The 18,406-nt window shown below is 30.9% G+C and overlaps 3 protein-coding genes and 2 non-coding genes across 5 annotated transcripts; 1 reads left to right on the forward strand and 4 right to left on the reverse strand.

Annotated features, from left to right (window-relative positions):
* Positions 1–920: 920 nt before the first annotated feature.
* TRNAF-GAA (transfer RNA phenylalanine (anticodon GAA)) lies at positions 921–993 on the reverse strand. Its single transcript has one exon. It is a non-coding gene; the product is annotated as a tRNA-Phe (tRNA).
* Positions 994–1,726: 733 nt separating this feature from the next.
* On the reverse strand, positions 1,727–1,799 carry TRNAF-GAA (transfer RNA phenylalanine (anticodon GAA)). The gene has a single exon. It is a non-coding gene; the product is annotated as a tRNA-Phe (tRNA).
* Positions 1,800–2,017: 218 nt separating this feature from the next.
* LOC133030300 (probable L-type lectin-domain containing receptor kinase VII.2) lies at positions 2,018–4,765 on the reverse strand. The gene has a single exon (XM_061102914.1). It carries the CDS (start codon positions 4,350–4,352, stop codon positions 2,202–2,204), a length of 2,151 nt encoding a protein of 716 aa, XP_060958897.1. The 5' UTR covers positions 4,353–4,765; the 3' UTR covers positions 2,018–2,201.
* A 115-nt stretch (positions 4,766–4,880) lies between these two features.
* Positions 4,881–10,004, reverse strand: LOC133029040 (probable serine/threonine-protein kinase At1g54610). The gene is made up of 8 exons (XM_061102915.1): positions 8,749–10,004; positions 8,164–8,448; positions 7,691–8,008; positions 7,352–7,579; positions 6,685–6,785; positions 6,377–6,464; positions 5,614–6,096; positions 4,881–5,427 (listed from the first exon to the last, which is right to left on the reverse strand). The coding sequence occupies exons 1-8, from the start codon at positions 9,163–9,165 to the stop codon at positions 5,230–5,232; spliced, it is 2,118 nt and encodes a 705-aa protein (XP_060958898.1). The 5' UTR covers positions 9,166–10,004; the 3' UTR covers positions 4,881–5,229.
* Positions 9,984–11,896, forward strand: LOC133030301 (uncharacterized). Its single transcript, XM_061102916.1, has 2 exons — positions 9,984–10,741; positions 11,731–11,896. Exons 1-2 carry the CDS (start codon positions 10,490–10,492, stop codon positions 11,818–11,820), a joined length of 342 nt encoding a protein of 113 aa, XP_060958899.1. The 5' UTR covers positions 9,984–10,489; the 3' UTR covers positions 11,821–11,896.
* The last annotated feature ends 6,510 nt before the right edge of the window (positions 11,897–18,406 follow it).

The raw sequence follows: 18,406 nt of genomic DNA on the forward strand, positions 1-18,406 counted from the left end.
AACTCCATCATAGTCCACACACATCATTATTATTATTATCAATAATAACAAAATTAACCCAAAAAAAAAAAATTGAAACTTGAGTTGTATATACAAAAGGGTAATGATTTGAAATTGAAAATTCTGTTGTGTATGTGTTTTTTCTACCTTGTTCTTCTTCTTGGTCCACAAAGAACCCAAGATAAGATCCATGACCATACACGGCGAGCTCTAGAGAAGAGTCTATCAGTGTAAGGTTTGGACTCTCTGAGAGCATCTTCCATGGTTTCAACAAAGAGGTTTAGGTTTCTTGGGGGAGGGATGTAGAGAGTCAAAGGGATTGCAGAGAAAGGTGAAAAAGAATTGTAAATGGTTTTGGTTTTTGTTTAGAGTGGAAAATATAAATAAATAGATAAAGTTGATGAGAGGGTTAGCTTTATTGAGTAGTGTGTGTGAGAGTTGTCACATCTCACATCCAAATCAATCATTTTAATAAAACAAAAAAATTTAAATTTTGAAGTGGGGAGACACAACTACCCATTATTTCTTATTTTATTATTATTATTATAAAATATTTTGGAAAAATGAAGCAATGAAGAAATTGGTAATGAATTATGTACTCTGGAATCCGAAGAAAATAACCAAACACAGCTAAAGTTTCAAGGCAGTAAACTGCCAAAAAAAAAAAAAAAAAAAAACAGTACAAATGTTGTTTCCAGCGTGGCACAGTATAAATGTAATAAAATGGAAAAAATCAGTAGTAGGTGTAAATTTCCCTAATTTATTTACAAAAAGGACTACACTTTTATCTATGCCTATGGTCCCTCTCTCTCTCCAAACTCTTAAAGAAACCCTCACTTTCTCTCCAATTGCAATTTTCATGTTTAGTGTCAAAATATGGTATGACGTTAATTGACAGGAAATAAATAAACAAAAAATGATGCGGTGAGCGTGGATCGAACACGCGACCTTCAGATCTTCAGTCTGACGCTCTCCCAACTGAGCTATCCCCGCTACATTGACTTTAGTAACTTTATTTATTTATCACAATTTAAAAATTTCTTAATTAGGAACTTTTCTAATGTATTCAGGTACTACTACTACTAACAAATTTGCAATATTCTCAGCTTTGAGTGTAAAAATAAATGAACAAACGAATTTTGTATTAATAAACAGTATAAATATTGAATGTATAGATACAATTTAAGCAACTAAATAACGTCATAGCAGCATTCAAGAAACCAGTATCACAAGTCTGACTCTTTCATCTTCTCAAGCAAATTGTTCATTTCCATTCCCTCTTCTTCTTCAGTCACACACCATCAAAAACACTCCTTTACAAAAGTTAAAATGCTTCTGAGTCTGAGACTAATTATGTTAAAACAGAATTTAACTAAAGCTAACATACTAACTCCTAACTAATCCTTTATCAGTGGTCTTGCTAATCATGCCTCTTCTCTCTCCTCTGTTAAACTGCAACTCAACTTCCCATCCTCTCCAATTCCCAATCAAAGGTACCACATTCTGTTCGACCAAACACAAGTTAACTTTGTATACATTGAGAAAATATATATCTATACTAATTAAATGTTTTCTGGAATTCCTCTCTAAGGCAATAGGAGATACTATGACCCAAATAAAAGATAATAATGAGACATTATTATAAGTAAAAAAAAATGACCTGGAAAAGATTAATAGGAGTAGAACTACATTTCTATTTATGCTGGTAAAAAAGAATAAAAGATAGTGCGGTGAGCGTGGATCGAACACGCGACCTTCAGATCTTCAGTCTGACGCTCTCCCAACTGAGCTATCCCCGCAACCATACCTTAGCTTTTAATTACTTTAATGAACTTCATTATTTTGACATTTCCTTAATTAGATGCTAACATTAAGTTGTTGGTAATGGTGGATTTGAAAACATTAAACATGAAAATAAATATGTTAAGTACAACTCGACGATCATATTCAATCCAAGTCCTATTACCAATAAACAGACAAACCAACTGGTACCACCAACATTGCAATGTTCTCAGCATTGAGTGTAAAAAAAATGAACTAACGAATTTTGTATTTATAATCGGTATAAATATGAAATGTATCGATATACAATTTGTATCATACAAAGCAGCTAATAATTCCATGGCAGCACTCAAGAAGCCAGTATCTAAAGTCTCAACAATGTTTCAAAAGCAAGACACAAGACAGTAACAACAAAATCTTCACCGGCCAACCTGAATGGGACCCGAGCCACTTAGAGACATGGAAGTAGAGAGAGTGTTTTTGAGCTCATCAAAAGTAGGGTGAAGCCCTCTTCCACCAATGTTATTCAGGCGAGTGTTAGACGACGATGCCGCAGCCTCTTTCATCTTCTCAAGCAAATTGTTCATTTCCATTCCCTCCTCTTCAGTCACACCATCACCAACACTCCTTTCCAATAACTTCACAACTTGCCTCATTGTTGGTCTCTCATTGGGTTCAGGGTGCACACACCACAATCCCAAGGACAGCACTCTCTCAACTTCTTCCATGTTATATCCACCCTTACTCTTTATCCTCTCATCAAGAACACAAACTACTTCACCTGTCTCCTCCATCATCCTCCATACCCAATGCACCAAGCCTGGCAATCCTTCTTGAATCGGTCTTCGCCCGCTGACCACCTCTAGAACAAGTACTCCAAAACCAAACACATCTGTTTGAGCTGAGACCCGACCGGTTTGAACCACTTCAGGAGCCATGTATCCCACAGTTCCAACTACTATTGTGGTACTGGCTAATTTCTCATGATGGTGCATCTTGGCAAGGCCAAAGTCTCCTAACCTTGCAGTCATATCCTTGTCAAGCAACACATTGCTTGCCTTGATATCTCTATGTAAAACCTTAACTTCCCAACCTTCATGCAAGTAAAAGATCCCAGATGCTACATCTTTCAAAACCTTTAATCTCTCTTCCCAAGTTAATGCCATACTCTCATCACAGTCAAATATCCTGTTGTCCAAGCTCCCATTTTGCATATAATCATAAACCAAAATCAAGTTTCCTTTCTCTCTTCTACACCAGCCTCTTAATCCAACCAAATTCCTATGCTTTAGTCTTCCCAAGCTTGAAATCTCAGCCAAAAACTCTCTTATTCCTTGATCATTCTTGACTGAAATTCTCTTGACTGCAATCTCTACTCCTCCTGGCAAAACCCCTTTATAAACCTTCCCATTACCTCCATACCCAATTACATTTTTCTCCAAGAACCCCTCTGTTGCTTGGTGAATCTCTTTATAACCAATCCTGTGTGGCCAATACTCTGTTTCCCATTCTTCAATATTCTCCTCCACACTCTTGTTTTTCCTGACCAGAACAACATATCCAATTACCAAAAACACAATAGCTAGTAAACCACCACCAATACTGATCCCTAGAATAAACCCTTCTGACTTAAAAACCGACCCTTTTGGAGCCACAAAAGAAGGCAAGTTTTGAGTCACCAGAGCATCACCAATGGAGAAATTAGTATTACTAAAGCTCCAAGCTAATATCCTATGACTCTCAACCAACTGCCCAGTTGATCCAGAAAACCCAACATACATTTCATCAAAGAATACCCCAGAAAGATTAACAGACTCACTTATCAATGGCCTTCGAGGCCTTCTTCGACCTGCAGGAGCCATGGTTATGTTAATCCTTGAATCAAAAAAATCTATCCAGACTTGATAATTAACTCCATTTTTAAGCTCAGTTTCTCTAAACTGCTCACCATCTTCACCATCCCAATACCCAGCAGAGTGAGAAGCCACAGAATTAAGCGAATTAACGTTTAGACCCACATGGTTATCATCAATATCTTGGAACTCTTGGTTCTGGAACACATCAAATTCGATTCCGAGAATATGGTTACCTGAATCGCCATTATTGGAGAAATTAAAGAGACCCAGATTCTGGGATGAGGTCCCGCCCACTGTACCTGTAAAGGGTACGAACACAAACACAAAACCATGGCCGGGTTGGAAGCCATCGACTGAGGCGATGGAGAAAATGAAAGAGGTCGAGAAGGGTTCTACCAAAGTCGAAGAATTACTGGGTTTTGTGGTGATTTTTGTAGGGAACAGAGATCTTCCAAGGGAGAAGGTTGAGGCATTTGTTAGGCTGAGGATGGAAGACTCAACAGTAGAGTCCCCAAAGAGTAAAATATTGGATGAGTTGAAGTTAGTGTTGAAGATGAACTCAGTTGTAGACGAAACCCAGTTCAAGTTAAGGATTATAACTATGATGGTTGGAAAGAACAAGGCAAAAACTTTCAGAGACATTGGAGAAGCCGAGAGAATAATGCAAGGAATTGTTTTTGGGAAAGTAGAATACCATTTTGTTGTCTCTTTCATTTTTATTTCTCAGAGAGCTCTATGTACAATCCAGTTAAAAAAAAAAGTCAAAAAAGTACAATTTTAACTTCATAAAATATGAATAAGTTGTTTATGGATTTGGTGGTAAAAGGGAAAGTAGTAGAAAATACTGACAATATACAGAGGACATGCATTTATTGTAGTGTTGAAATTTTGTGTTTGTTTGTTCTATGATAATTGGCTGGCGCTGTAGGAAAAGTTTGACGGATAACATAAAAGTCTTAACGTTTGGTTGACAAAAAAACAGGTGAACGTTACTAACATCTTCTTTTGACTTTTCCTCATTCTTTCTATCAAGAATAAAATATCTTATCATTATTAATGTCATTACGATGTTTTACATTATTATATAGCGTAAAATTCCTCTTTTGACAAAAGGAAAAGGCTGTTCTGAATTTTGAATAACATCACGTCCAGACCAGTCCGCTACTCCATGCCAGATATTTTGGACGCCATGCATGAAAACAACTCCTCTGACAATATAAAGAAAACTAGGGACCATACGTGTGGTTTGAAATAAATTCATAATGCCTTTTTTTTCTTCTTCTTCTTCTTCTCCTTCTATCTATTATTATAAATTGAAATACTATATGAATATTGCCAGAATACAATTACGGATTCATTCTCACATTACTTCTAAAAAGGACTCTGGGTCTATGACTGTATTAAATGCAGTAAATGGAGAGGCCTCTTACAGCTCTCTATCTAGATTTACCTACCTATACATGGAATAATCACACCAAGTAAGTACTACGGGAGGAGAGCTTAGCATGCTCTTGTCACTCTCGTTTTCTCTCTACATTATCTCTAACAAGTGAAAAGGAATGAATGTGTTGGGTGCCGTGGGATCGTATATCTATCCAGCTACTTGCTTAGAGGCAGACACTGGATAAGCTAGCCCCTGGGAACCCGGTCTGCTTTTGTCGATTCTTGTTCTTCGAGCATATTCTTGGATCCGGCGATCGTGCTCTTTAAGCATCTGATCCATGTTATTCGATGAAACAAGTAAAGGGCCGGAGACGTAAATTTTGTTGGACTTGGGGTTATGACCATGCTGGAGAAGGAAAACAGAAACAAATGCATCAGATATATAACTTGGCAAATTATAACATAATATTCGTGATATTCGAATCAACAGTAACTAATGATTTTGACAATGCAATACGAATCAACAGGGGAATTATGTTGGAAAACAGAATAATCAAAACAATGCATTGGATGAAAGAAAGATGAGACTAACCAGACTTGATTCTTTGTCACAGGCTTTTCCATCATCTACTTGACGACGAGAATGTGCTACTCTTAGCGAGTGATGCTTTCGGTCCTGCTTTTTAGTAGAATCTGCTCCATTATTTGATAATCGTAATCTGCCACCATCACTTGTCTCTTGAGAGTGTGAGGAACCAGCTTTCTCTTGCTGATCTTCAGATGATGCAGTAGTCCTAGCTGCCACTAAACCAGATAACTTAGACAAGTTGGCTCTAGTTGAAACATTGGAAGGATCATTACGGTCCCTTCCAGCTCTTGTTAGTCCATATCCAGGAATTAGTGGCCCTGAATGAGATGATGTCCTCCTGTTATGATCATCTCTAGAATCCTTTCTTGAATCTCTAACAACCCGGGACTGCTTGGTTGGATCAATCAAATATCCAGAGTAAGATTCCTCTCTTCGATGGTTAAACACTTCACTATGGCTCTTTGAATTGGAATGATCTTGCTTTCTCTGTAGCCAATTAAGAAAGAAATTTTAAAACTAAGTCAAAAAGAGAAAAAGAAAATGTTACATGGTACAATACATTAGTGTACTGGTTCAAACAAGTATTTTTCGAATGCCAATGAGATTTCAATAGTTCCAAAATACAGTTCAAGTAATATCCTGATTTCAAACATCAAACTTTTTTGTTTAAAATCTAAGTTCAATCTTCTTTTCTATTCATTCCATTTTTCTCTCTTTAGTTTATAACAGGACAATGTAACTTGAAACTAAAAGATGACATGATTACCCCAGCATAAGCATTTGCTGCATGAATTGCTTGAGCTTCCCTTTGTCCTCTTCTTTCAAGATCAATCTTGTGGCCCCTTGCTCCTTGTCTGTACAAGTTATATAAATAATTAACTAGAAAATACACAAATGCTTCTGTCTAATGTAAATAGGAGTGTAAAAGGGAACTGATACATAACCATTAATCTTTCATAAAATATTAGCAATAGGTGCATTAAAAATGCAAGAATCTATATTTTATAGAAGACCATAGATCCTTAAAAATAACCTCAATTCTTCAAACCAAAAAAAGAATGTTCCAACATGTACCTTCTAACTTCTTCCTCTAGAAATTTAGCATCAATCTCCTTGCTGGGAGGATATTTGGGTAAAGTTGAAGGATCACAAGCAAGAGGGCTTGTGGTAAAGAACTGTGAAACAATATTCAAAGTTAGAGGATAGCTAAAGATCAGGCTCAATAATTATGCATTAAACACAATATAAAAACACCAAATCTTTCTTGTTTATATTCTTTTCTTAAAAGATTTTTTTTCCCTAGAAAATGCCATAGTTTTGGTATGAAGATTGAAATAAGATTAGTACTCTAGATCTTTGATGCACCACCCTTCTAATATTTTTATTGAAGGTAAGCCAACATAAGCACAAAATTCAGCTAAAAAAGAAAGTGGGCATATACATAAGATATAACTAAAAAGCAAGTGGACATATATTAAGATTTATATATAGTGACTGGGTTTTGGTAATTGGGTAAATACTGTGCTTGGTGTGACTAAATCTATCCAAAAAAAAAACCTTTTGTGGCACTAGTTTGATAATAGATGCTACTAAAGTTAAAAATGATTCCATTTTCTCCTTTTCCTATCAACCAAAAGCTAACGCATTTTGGTATTGTATCTACTGTCATAAATATTAAAAGAGCATGGAAACATGCTAAATTAGGTTAATATTTATTTATATTTCGAAAGAGAATTCACACCTCACTCTTGAGAGCAAAAGATGCTGTCCTTCGATTGGAAGGATCTATGGAAAGCAAGGTCTCCATAAGCTGCACAGCAGGAGCAGGAAGTTCTTTAAATGTCTCTGCAACACATCGTCTGTAAGGTTGTGGAGGCTTCATTACTGTTGCATGGCGTAAGTGCAAATTCCTCCAATATTCCTCAGATGGCGAGCCACAGAGCTTAAAGATTTTATGTAGCTGCTCAACCTACAAAAGAAAAAAGAGTTTATATAAGTGACATCTAGTATAGCATAATGTTCTAAATTCATTAGTGTATGGAACGAAAGGCTACTAACATTCAACAATGTATACATTTACCTCTGTTTTTCCAGGCAAGATAGGTCTGCCAGAATATAGTTCTCCGAGAATGCAACCAGTACTCCATAAATCCACTGCAACCCCATAATGAGAGGCTCCAAGTAGAAGTTCCGGTGGTCTATACCAAAGAGTAACCACGCGGCTCGTCAATGAGACACTATTATGAGGATCATAAAAACTTGCCAAGCCGAAATCCGCAATTTTCAAGATACCATTATTGTCAATAAGAAGATTCGAACCCTTTATGTCACGATGCAGAACACCATGACTATGACAATGATCAAGTCCGCTCAAAAGTTGATGCATGTAGCATTTAACCTAAAGAAATTTAGGCACCACATTACAGTTTAAGCATCAAATCATACCAAAAGGAAACTTCCAAATATTCATTCTTTCTGCATAATTTTGTTAAATGGTCATTGATGACGACAAAATAATACCAGAACAAACAGAAACTCTAACAAGATGAGTACCTGGGATTCGGTGAATTTTATACCAGGACGAGATGCAAGTCCAGTAAGATCATGTTCCATATACTCAAATATAAGGTATAAGCTGCAAGAGGTACGTGATGTGATCAACCCTTCCAACTTAATAATATTAGGGTGGTCAAGCCGTCTTAGAAGAAGGATTTCCCTCGCCATGAACTTGACACTCTCAATATCAAGATTATCAAACCGTACTTTTTTCAAAGCAACAAACTTATTGTTAATGACATCACGAGCCTTGAAAACACTACTATAAGTTCCTTGACCAATCTGACAAAAAATAATGTCATCAAAATACAAAAACAACAAACCAGAGCAATCAATTCCCTAGTAATACTTCAGTATTTACTTAAATTTGCATACTATCAAAATACTTGCAGTGAATTGCTTTACACTTTTCTAAATGGTCATAAAAAAGAAAATCTAAAAGTACAAGATAGAAGGATTACATGGAGCAAAATTTCAACACACAGAATTTAGTGAGTAATCTAAATCGTTCTTTTCAAATAACATTAGTCAACACTATAATAAAAAGGCTAATGGAAAATCTAAATTAAAGAACAAACGTACTTTATTCAACTTCTCAAAAGTATCAGCACGGCGTGGTAACCATCCACTGATAGCTTCAGGTGCAGCCATAGAAAGCCAGGTCGGCCAACCTGCAGCAACCTGCTCTCCCTGTGTAGCCTTTGGAACTTTTCCAAACCCGGGATGATTGAAGACAGCAACTTCAGTCTTCTCTGTCTTCTTCATCTCAACCTGATCCTCATAAATTCTCACAGAGCCACTGATTTTCTTATCAATTAACATAACTTTGACATCACCACCATCCAGTCTCTCTTTTGTCCAAACCCCTTCTTCTCTTTTTGAAGAATTGTGTCTTGAGACCTTCAGTTCCGAGTACTGGTTGTTTGAAGATGACAATATCTTTCTCGGGCTTTCCCTGCTGTCTTTGACAGCAGATGTCTTTGAACAAATACAACCCATTTTCTCAAAAACAAATAGAAGATACTCCCCAACAAAACCCCACTCCACAAGCGAAATCAGAACCCAAAACCAATCCCAAACTTCCCAAAAACTTGTTCTTTCTTCAACTCCATAAAAAAGGAATATCACCCAATGATCAACTACCAATAACCACTCAAGGAATTCATATTTGAAATTCTTGAAAAACTATCTTTACTTCTTATATCCAAGTAAAAACTTTCCAACGTCAAACTTCACAACTATTTAGAATTCAGATGATGGTCCTAACGAAAGACCCCAAGACGAACCCAATTATAAGAAAAATGCCTAAAAGTTTGACGAATTCAAACAAACCCAGTAAAAAAAGTCTCTGAATTCAGTCACCCTCGTACTCCGCCATGTGGATTGAATAAAACCCAAAAACAACGATGGATGATCGATCAATACGCTAAAAGGGTCTGAAGGAAACGAAATTTCGTTGAATACCCAACAAAAAAGAAAGTGAATATGATGAATTGAAATGGGAAGAGGCTTAGTTACCAAGAAAGAGGAGAAAGCTTGTTGAGTGGCTTGGTTTGATCGTTCAACGCGCATTCAAAAGATAATCGATTCATATTATTAATATATTTGTATGATATGAAATAAAAAATAATGATTTTTAACTAAAGAAGACGGCTTTGCCGGCTATTTTGCTGAGTCAATAATATTAATTTAATTAATTTTTAACTTTCTCAGAACTAATAAAAAGTAATTCCCCTTTTTTTCTCTCTCTCTCTTCCCCATTTCTCTTATTAAGCAGTTGGAGTTGGTTTTTGTGTTCAAAGAAAGTTGTTTGGTATTTCAATGCAGCAATAACGCGTTTTTATGAAATAACAATATCCCCTAACTTATATAGCTTTTTTAATTCATTTATTTTTTTTTGTAAAATTTAATTAATATGCTTTTCTCATAATAATAATAAGAAATTTTTACACTAAAAATCTAAAATGATAAATTTATTACATTAATATCTATACACGGCTAAACCAACTTTTTTACACATCTTTTATATTTTATTACTATTTTACCACATGCACACACAATTCAACCTTTTTTGACACGTGATTGATTGATTGATGCATTACATCAATCACTCTATACATCATTTCTCTCTTTTTTCTCTTCTTTTTCCTTTTATTTTCTATTTCTTTTTCAGTTTTTTTTAAAAAAAATAATAACCTTCATAGCTAACACTTCCCTCTTCACAATCACAACTCCATTTTCACTCTTCTTTTTGTTCTTCAAATTTTTTTTCAACTCCCATCAACCGTTTTCTCTCTTTTTATTTTTCTCTTAATATATAAATATGGTTGTAACTTATTCTTCATCAACTCCTTCCCTTGTTCAAAAAAAAATTTCTAAAATGGAGTTGAAATCTTTAGCTAATAGAAACAAGGGTAAACGACATGTTGTTGAGGATGATGACTCTAATTTTGCTCCATTGTCGAAACGTGGGCGAGCTCTTCCAAAGAAGAAATCAAAGGTGGCAGCCCATGAAAAAATTCCTCAAGATGATGCTAAAAAAAATGATCAAGATGGAGTTGGTCTTCAGTATAAGGTTTGATTTTAGTTTCTTTTTGGTTTCGCCCCTATTTAAAATTTGTTTGTATTTGCCATTTGTGTGTCTTGTGTTTTTCGATTTTACTATTCTAGGTTTTTTATTTTAGCATTTCGTTTGGTTTTTTAGGGCTACTATTTTTTTAGTTTAATTTATTTGTTCTTTTTATGGGTTTTTCATTTTCGTTTGTTTAGTCTTAAAAACTGTTTCATTTTGTTGTCTTTTTTTTTTTCTCGTTTTATGTTTTTCCGTATGTTTTATTCTTTTTCATTTCGGTTTTTCATTTGATCTATTCGAAGTTTGTATTAGTTTTTTCACGCTTTTTAATAGTGTAAACACGTTCTGTACTATTTTTTTGGAAATATGTTTTTGTCTAGTTGTTTCCTATCCATTTGTATATCATCAATGGGTAACAATTTAATTTATCATGGATGTTGATGTTCAAAGAGTTTTTTCTGTATTTTAGTTTGTTTACAGTTATTTTGTAGTTTTATTATAGTTTTGCTACTTGCATATTATATAAACTATCTTAAAACGATAATGCAACTATAATGCAACCAAAACAAAAAATAAACAGACTTATACGTAACGTGTTGTCCCTTAATTCAAATTTGCTCTTCTTATTCTGTTTTTTTAAAAATATATTCCACATTGGAAACCAATAATCAACCAAAATGCAACTATATATAACGTAGATCTATTATTCATGAGATTTTTTTTAAAAAAAATTTCACATCATACCTTGTTTTGGATTCGGGGGGAGCTCTAGATCTATTTGTTACAGATCTACATTTCATGAATCCGGATTTCGATATTAGGGGGAGTTGTTTTGATCGAATAAAACCGAAAATAATTGTGTAATTTTAATTTCTTCCCAGTTTTTCTGGTTTTTTTTCGTAAATTTCTATTTAGATCATTGCAGGTCTTCTTTTCCAGTTGATTTCGCCGGAATTAATGGTTGTATTTTCTTCGTTTTGGTTTCATTTTAGTTGTTTTGCGGTTTTGAAACGATCAAGGTATGTCAGCTTCATTGTTCGCTCCGTGCAGCTAAAGGTTTAGTGCATGTGGTATTTTTGTAAATATTTGTATGTGGACTGTATAAATGTTTAATGGGTCGGCCCATAGTATTTTTGTAATTTTTTTTCCTTTTTTGTATTTTTCTGTTTTTTTCCCTAATAATAATAATAATAATAATAATAATAATAATAATAAGACTAATTAGTAATTTTTTTCCCCGAATTTTGACATGTACTAAATTGTACCCTAAATATTTTTGGCCGTTAGAAATTCCCCCGAACTATTGAGATTGTTAAATTTAAGGACTTTTTTCTAATTTTATTCAATTTTACTGTTTCTTAAAATTAGACAAAAGTCCTTAAATTTAACAATCTCAATATTTCGGGGGGAAATTTTAACGGCCAGAAAAGTTCAGGGGCACGATTTAGTACATGTCAAAGTTCGGGGAAAAAATTACTAATTAACCTAATAATAATAACTATAATGCTGCTCCTACTCTGCAACTTAAAATAATAATAATAATAATAATTTGTTTTTTATAGGACAATAAATTAATTTGCTTTTTTTTATATAATAGACAATAAAGAATAAATTAATTTGTTGATGTGCGGATTTATTGACATTTTTTTTTTCTGTGAAAATTTGTAGACAATTTTTATCAAAGGAAAAAAAAAAGGTAGATTTGTTATGTCAATATAAGTGAATATAATCATGTGAGTTTGCCAAATTTTCAACATATTAATGTAAATGTGAGTTGTTTTTTAAAAAGGGGAAATAAATTTTTCCTATCTTCTTTTTTGAAAAATAAAAATATATTCTATAATTACTTTTATTTTATTAATTTTAAAAATAAAAAATAAAAATATATTCTATAACTTTCATTTTTTTTTTATTTTATTTAAGTTAGGTCTAGATTCGAGTTTAGGGCCGAGGTTGTGGTCCGAGTAAGGGACGGGCTAGGGCAGAGTCCATGTCCCAAGGTCAAGGTTGGGATCGGAACCAAAATATTGATTAAAAAAATTTTAAAAGTGATTTTTTTTGTTTTTAAAATTTTAAAATTTTGATTCTTAATTAAAAAATTGAAAAGTGAAAACAATTTTATAGAACATGTTCTTGGAAAATATTTTCACTTTTCTAATTAAAAAAAATAAAAAATTGATTAAAAAAGTGTTACCAAACGCACTCTTATAAACTCTTTTTTTTTTTTAATTTTTTTATTGAAACTTCCTTATATTATGTTTGAGATACATCACTCCCTATACACACCCCGAGTTTTAGAAAATCTTAATTTTTTTAGAAAAATAATAGATTAAAAAAACAAAGAATATAGCATGTTTAAAATTTAACATTTCTATTTTTTTATTGTAGCTTTATTAGCGCTCATTTGGGAGTAGTAAGTGTTTGTGTGCCTTACTAAATCGAAAAAGTGTCCCCAAAATTGTTATTAAACCGAAAAAGTGAGGATAGAATGTGCACCAATTGAACGAATCTATGTTGTAGGGAGGGGTGGCCATGACCCCCCCTCATCTTTTAATATTTTTTAAAAATTTATATTATTTTTTTTATATTTTCTTTTAATTTCTTTTAAAAAATTATGTTTTGACTTTGTTTAATCTTTTCTGTTGCATTTTGGCCCCCTTAATTTGAGTTTTTGCCTCTGTTCCTAGATCTTTTTTAATTATATATAAATATATATATATATATGGGTGACTATTCAATGGTTACATTTTTATTGTAACCATATGGTTACATTTTTCTTTAACCTGTAATAGTAGGTTACTAACAGGTAGACTTTCCTTTTTTAGATTTAATTAATTATAATTAACTATTTTCTTAAAATAATTAATTAAATAGACATTCCTTTTTAGAATTATTTAATTATAATTAACTATTATCTTAAAATAATTAATTAAATATTTAACAAGACCTCTTTTAGCAATTAATATTTATATATAAATTCTTACTTGAATTATTTTAATAATTAAGCCATTTAATTATAATATTTACAATAAAATTTATTTTTTTTTACAAAAGTTAAACTTCTTTTGACACAAATTAAAATTCTCTTCTTATAATAAATTTTCAAATAATTAATTATTTTTAAATGATATTTAATTATTTTGTTACAATTATATGAACTAAGTATGAGGTCTCAAGCTAATCAATCGATAACAAGTGCAGTCATTTTTTTTCTAAAAAATCCTTCAACTTATTTCATTTTTTAATTTTTAAATATTTAAATAAAAAAATTAAATAATTAAGTGTAATAATTTAAAATTAAGATTACATGTATAATAAAATTTAAATTATGAAATTATATGTGTATAATTTTAAATTATAAAAAGTTTTGCTATAAAATTTTAAATAATTTAAGTATAAAAAAATAAATTGCTAAAAGATCCTTATATAGTAATAAATTGAAAAAAATTAATTAATAATTATAATTAATTTAATTTTAAAATATAATTAATCTTAATTAAAGTTTTATAAGGAAATAAATGATTATGTTACTTTCAGGTTACAAGTTATTTATTATTTATTTTTATTTAATTTCCAAATTAATCGCAACCATTTAATAGTAATCCAATGACTACAAAAAATGTAACCATGATGGTTACAATAAAAATGTAACCATTAGAACCTCCTCCATATATATATATATATATATATATATAAAAACTATTTTATCAAAATAATGAATAAATTGTATCAAGTCATAAGACACAGGACTACCAATCCTGAGATGAGGCGAGCAAAGCGTGCGCTTTGAGCTTCCAAATGTTCAAAGGCCCAAAATTGTAAAAAAAATATTAATATAAAAATAAAATATTAAGTAATAAGAGAATGGAGGAGGTTCTAATGGTTACATTTTTATTGTAACCATCATGGTTACATTTTTTGTAGTCATTGGATTACTATTAAATGGTTGCGATTAATTTGGAAATTAAATAAAAATAAATAATAAATAACTTGTAACCTGAAAGTAACATAATCATTTATTTCCTTATAAAACTTTAATTAAGATTAATTATATTTTAAAATTAAATTAATTATAATTATTAATTAATTTTTTTCAATTTATTACTATATAAGGATCTTTTAGCAATTTATTTTTTTATACTTAAATTATTTAAAATTTTATAGCAAAACTTTTTATAATTTAAAATTATACACATATAATTTCATAATTTAAATTTTATTATACATGTAATCTTAATTTTAAATTATTACACTTAATTATTTAATTTTTTTATTTAAATATTTAAAAATTAAAAAATGAAATAAGTTGAAGGATTTTTTAGAAAAAAAAATGACTGCACTTGTTATCGATTGATTAGCTTGAGACCTCATACTTAGTTCATATAATTGTAACAAAATAATTAAATATCATTTAAAAATAATTAATTATTTGAAAATTTATTATAAGAAGAGAATTTTAATTTGTGTCAAAAGAAGTTTAACTTTTGTAAAAAAAAATAAATTTTATTGTAAATATTATAATTAAATGGCTTAATTATTAAAATAATTCAAGTAAGAATTTATATATAAATATTAATTGCTAAAAGAGGTCTTGTTAAATATTTAATTAATTATTTTAAGATAATAGTTAATTATAATTAAATAATTCTAAAAAGGAATGTCTATTTAATTAATTATTTTAAGAAAATAGTTAATTATAATTAATTAAATCTAAAAAAGGAAAGTCTACCTGTTAGTAACCTACTATTACAGGTTAAAGAAAAATGTAACCATATGGTTACAATAAAAATGTAACCATTGAATAGTCACCCATAAGAGAATATATCAAAATTATGTTTAGTATAATGGTATAGAGGGTTATTTTAAAGTAGGAGGTCAAATATCAATTCCTAACCTCATATACCTTAAACCGTCGAAACATCAACCTTATTTACTCATTTGTTGTTTTTATATTGAGAAGTACTAATTACAATCTCTTAATCAACTTTTACGTCCAAAATCACATGTCGGTATTTTTTTTTTTCAAAAAATTTTATAGCGGTATTAGTTAGAATTACAATATCATCATTATAAATTTTTAAAAAATTCTGAATAGTTTACAGTAACAAAACAGAATTTTTGCTACGTGTATTCAAAAAAACTTCAAACATAACTTCGGCACTGTAAATTGTTTGAAATTTTTCAAAATTTTAAAGCGATGATGTTGTAACTAACAAACACCGCCATAAAATATATTTTCAAGCACGGAAGTTAACTAAGAGGTTGTAATAGAAAGTTGATGAATAGAGTATCTCCAATGGGGGCAACACCCATAGTTGTCAAAATACACACATCATCCTAATTTTTTTTATTATTTTTTCTCTCATTCACATAAGATTTAGCACATTTTCCTACAAAAATTACTCTAATATTAGGACTAAGCATAAAATTCAAAAAACCAAAAAAACTGTTCAAACTGACCTACCGAACGCTGTTGGAATCGACACCGACGGAACCAAAAACTGAAAAAATCGCTAACGGTTAAAACCGTCATTGAACGATCATTTTTTTTATAATAAACCGACCAAAAAAACTAAAACCGACCGTTATACATATATATTAATTTATTAAGTTTTTTTTGCTTTTGTTACTAATAATATATTATTATTTTATTAATATTAAAGTTAAAAGAATAAGATAATTAGTTTTTGAACAATTAATTTGTATGTTTGTAGTTGTAGAATGTAGAATAATGTGTTTGTAGAATAAATTGGATCATATTTTAAAGAAAAAAAAGAACCTCAGTTTGGGCGGTTTAAACCGACCAAACTGAGGTTCAAAACGGTCAGTTTTAAGATAAAATCTGGATTGGTCGATCGGTTTTCGAATTGCACCAATCCAGACCGAAAATCGAATTCTAAATTTTTATATAGAAAAAAACTGACCAAACCGACTGATGTTTAGCTTATAGTGGACAACTTCAAAAATTGTCCATCATAGTCCCACAGACAACTTTTTAATTAAATTTTATAATTATATATTCTCTCCAAAAAATGATTGGTAATAAAGTAATTTTTTTTAAAAAAATAATAATAATAATAATGCTACATGGCCATTGCCCATTTTAGACAATGATATTCATAAAATTAGTTTAAAATGTTGACCAAAATGCATATGTAGTAAAGATTACTCCATAGATAATTGAAAATTGTTAAAAAGTATTATTGGTGCCTCCTCATTGTCATATAGTATAATTAAGTATAATATTACATATAACTTAAGAAAATAAATTTTAAGTAATATCGCTAATCAATTATAAAGTGTCACCTATAAAAAATGTTGAACATTAGTGATGCTTAATAACAATGCTTACACACAACATCAATGGGAGATGCTAACACTCCACAATGTAGCTAAGTGCAAAGACCATGAATCTAATTTCTAATTCTACAAGCAACATAATATAATGATTCTCTTATAAAAAGAAAACTTAAGATAATCATTCTCCTGTATTTTTTTTTTCTGCATTATATAGATTTATTTATTTAATCAATTATGATTATGCGTAAATGTAACGATTTAGCTAAATTTATAATAATAATTATTTTACTATTGCATTTGTATTTCTTCATTTATTCGTACTTTTTGGTAACCTTGAGGTTTTCCAAAATTGAATTTTCATTTGCATTGTAGTTGAATTTTTAGTTAGCCAAATTAAAAAGTTAACTCTGAAAATGTTGTTTATTCGAATTGTATTTTGACTATGTATTAAAAAGTTCTTGTTTTTCGTCAGTTCGTGTTTTTTATGACTACAACTCACCTTCTGAGTTAGTAGAGATTGTTAAAGAATGATTATTTAAATTAATAAAATGATCCATTTAAATTCAAAAAAAAATATATTGTTTTATAATATTTTCAAAAATTACTAAAATAAATGTGTATTTTTTAAAAAAAAAATAAAATAATTAGGACCTATGAGTTGGATGGGTCTTAAAAACAGGTCTAATTCACTTTAGTTTAGAGTTGACCATCCCTTGATGATAAAAACCCTATACTTACTAATTAGGGGTTTTTCATGCGATTGTCAAATTTTTTGTTATTTTTGTGTGTGTTTGCATAATTAAAAACACAGAAGGAGCTTTGGAACTCAAATCAATAGACAATAATCAATCATGGTATTATTTTTCTCATTTCCACGTCAACGTCTTCTTTTGTGAGGGATTCAAGAGCAGTCGTCTAAGAGTGGTTCGGTTCGGCTCAACGACGTCATCCGTTTCAAATTTTTGTTTTCATTTATTAATTTACTATTATTAGTTTAATTCCAATTAATGTTTTTATGGGGTTAGAATTATAAGAAGTTCATTCCTTAATTAATTTTAATGTTGTGATCGTGTTTATGTGTTGAAACTAATTTAGTTTTTCCCATTAGTCTTGTCTTTTGACATGGTTCTTTAGTCTTTTCCTTTTAGTTTTTCCCATTAGTCTTGTCTCTTGACATGATTTTTTAGTCTTTTCCTTTTAATTTTTTTTGGTTCGAGTCTTGTCTTTTGGCATGGGTTGTGTAGCTCAGAATCATCATGGTGCTATAGTGGAAGCATTCAAGAAGAGGAAGATTGGATGTGTTCAACCCGAAATTGTTGAGATAATAGGAATTAAAGAAGCATTGTGTTGGATTGCAACTCATTCGTG

The sequence above is a fragment of the Cannabis sativa genome, chromosome 8 (assembly GCF_029168945.1).
Source record: "Cannabis sativa cultivar Pink pepper isolate KNU-18-1 chromosome 8, ASM2916894v1, whole genome shotgun sequence".
Classification (NCBI taxonomy): Eukaryota; Viridiplantae; Streptophyta; class Magnoliopsida; order Rosales; family Cannabaceae; genus Cannabis; species Cannabis sativa.